The sequence below is a fragment of the Trypanosoma equiperdum genome (assembly GCF_001457755.1).
Source record: "Trypanosoma equiperdum strain OVI genome assembly, contig: ctg_198, whole genome shotgun sequence".
In the NCBI taxonomy this organism is placed as follows: Eukaryota; Euglenozoa; class Kinetoplastea; order Trypanosomatida; family Trypanosomatidae; genus Trypanosoma; species Trypanosoma equiperdum.
In genome coordinates this window covers 2086-4213 of record NW_027124048.1, presented here as the reverse complement: position 1 = coordinate 4213, position 2128 = coordinate 2086, and the positions used below count along the sequence as shown (strand labels likewise).

General features: G+C 31.5%; 1 pseudogene across 1 annotated transcript; it reads right to left on the bottom strand.

Annotated features, from left to right (window-relative positions):
* Positions 1-2: 2 nt before the first annotated feature.
* On the bottom strand, positions 3-447 carry TEOVI_000054400:pseudogene (annotated as a pseudogene). The gene is given in 2 exon segments: positions 3-158; positions 160-447. Coding segments are annotated over 2 exon segments (444 nt in total).
* Between the last annotated feature and the right edge of the window lie 1681 nt (positions 448-2128).

Genomic DNA, 2128 nt, shown 5'->3' with positions numbered 1-2128 from the left:
TTTCTAAATGCCCAAACTCTGGCTATTAAACCACGACCACCACAAAAAGATTTTCTACTAGGAAGTGATTTCAGTAAATGCGGTAACTTTTTATCCTCATCTTTCCTGTAACCCACATTAAAAAACCAGCAACATTACTCCATATGTTTTTTTGTGAATATTATCTTTACTTTTTGTACTTTTTTGTATAATATACTTTGCAGCATTCTCATACTTTTCTCCATCACTAACAATAACATCAGACCCATGTGAATAAATTACAATATCCTCATCACTTGCATTCTGTTTTTCCAAAAACTCCATAATCCATCTAGGCCTTTTAATATGGCTGTATAAACCTCCAATTTCAATTGTAACAATTTGAGTGTTACTTAGTTTAGCACTCAGTATTAGCTTAAACTATCCTTGTGTTGCATGACTTAAAACTACAACCACAAACACTCTTGGTTTTGTAGGATAATTCTCTGCCATATTTGTTTTGTTGTTTATTTCATCGTCTTTAAGGGATACGGCGCTTACACACACTGTACGTATTAGAAACAGTAAGAGTGAAGTTCTCAAAATTCAAAATTTCATAATATAATCTACATTAAAAAGTTGAGAGTGTTATGAGAAAATAATTATAAAATATAAGAAAAGAGTTCAGTTGTGCCATAAAGGTTCTTTTTTAAGGAAGCTGTTTCTTAAAACTAGTGTAAAAGTAATGCCTTGAAATTGTTATAATATAGTGCTTAATGGTTCATGGACTGTTTGTGAAGCTTATTGTTTATTATGTCTTATAGTTTCTGCTTCAGAAAATTGTGAACCCACACCTGGTACTCCACACTACTTGCATTACAATATTCCTTGCATTCACATTCCCCTCCATATATTATTTTGTAAATTGTAATTTAAGTTACACTAATACCTTGAGATATACTATGTATTTAACTGATGTTTTCTAATACCTACTACTAACATCTTTTTTCTTCGTGATACACCAATAAATATAGCTTTATAAACTACTACTTCCATTGTTTCTAACGTCATCTTTCCAGTAGAACCTATCCTTTACCTAGTAAAATGTGAAGCACGATAACCCCTTCTATCCTTAATGGAAAATGAAACAACGCAGTGCATTGTTTTACTTGGTTTTTCCCTTTATATTTTTGCGTATGCTTCTCTAATTTCTTATAACGTAGCGTTCCGATTTGACATGTTCACCGGCTTTTGCCTGTTCATAGTTATCCCTTCTATCATATTCTTGTGAATGATGATGACACCTCATCGATTGTTTGTGTGTGTAGCCATATATGTTCCATCTTCTCCTCTGCCTTCATTTTATTAGAATTTCTTGCGCATTTTTTACTCTTTTAGTCATTTACTCTTTCACTCACTAACTTTGATTACACTCTTGCCTTCACTTTTACTGTTTCCGTTTTTGTAATTGTTTCCATTCTGTCTTTTCCTTTCATTTCCATCACCGTCTCTATTTCAATATTAGTATATATACACTCACAACACTCTACTATCATTACTATTATAACTATTACTATCACCACTATCACTGTTATCACCATAACTAACATCCATACAACAGAAAACAAAACCAAAATAGTATAGGACTACTTTTTCATTTTTCCACTCTGCAAATTTTTCCCATAGTTTACCATCATACATGTTACTTAAGTTTTAAGATTTTACAAATTATCAATATTTTCATTAATTTGCACAGTTTTATCAAAAAGTATTTAAAGATATCAATCTTTAGAAAATTATGTCTAAATAGAAAATATTTCATAAATTTCATGAAATCGTTAAAATTCTAAAATTCTACCAATGTTACAAAAGCAGCAGCAGTCAAAGCCAATTTCATATTTAGAAGAAGACTTTAATCTTTTCATGTGTTTCCAATCCATCCACAATCAGCTTTCTTATTCTTTGGGAATCGTCCCTGGCACATTTTTGCATTCTTATGTTGTCTTATTGTGGCATTTTGTAAGATTTTTGTTTTGTTTTGCTTGTGTTCCCTGTTCTTCTGCATTTGTTTCATTTAATTTGCATTTTTTCCCATAGGTTTCGTCCCCTTCCCATTTGCAGTTTCCATTGCTTTTGCAGGTGGATTCTTTTTGTATTGCTTCACATTCTC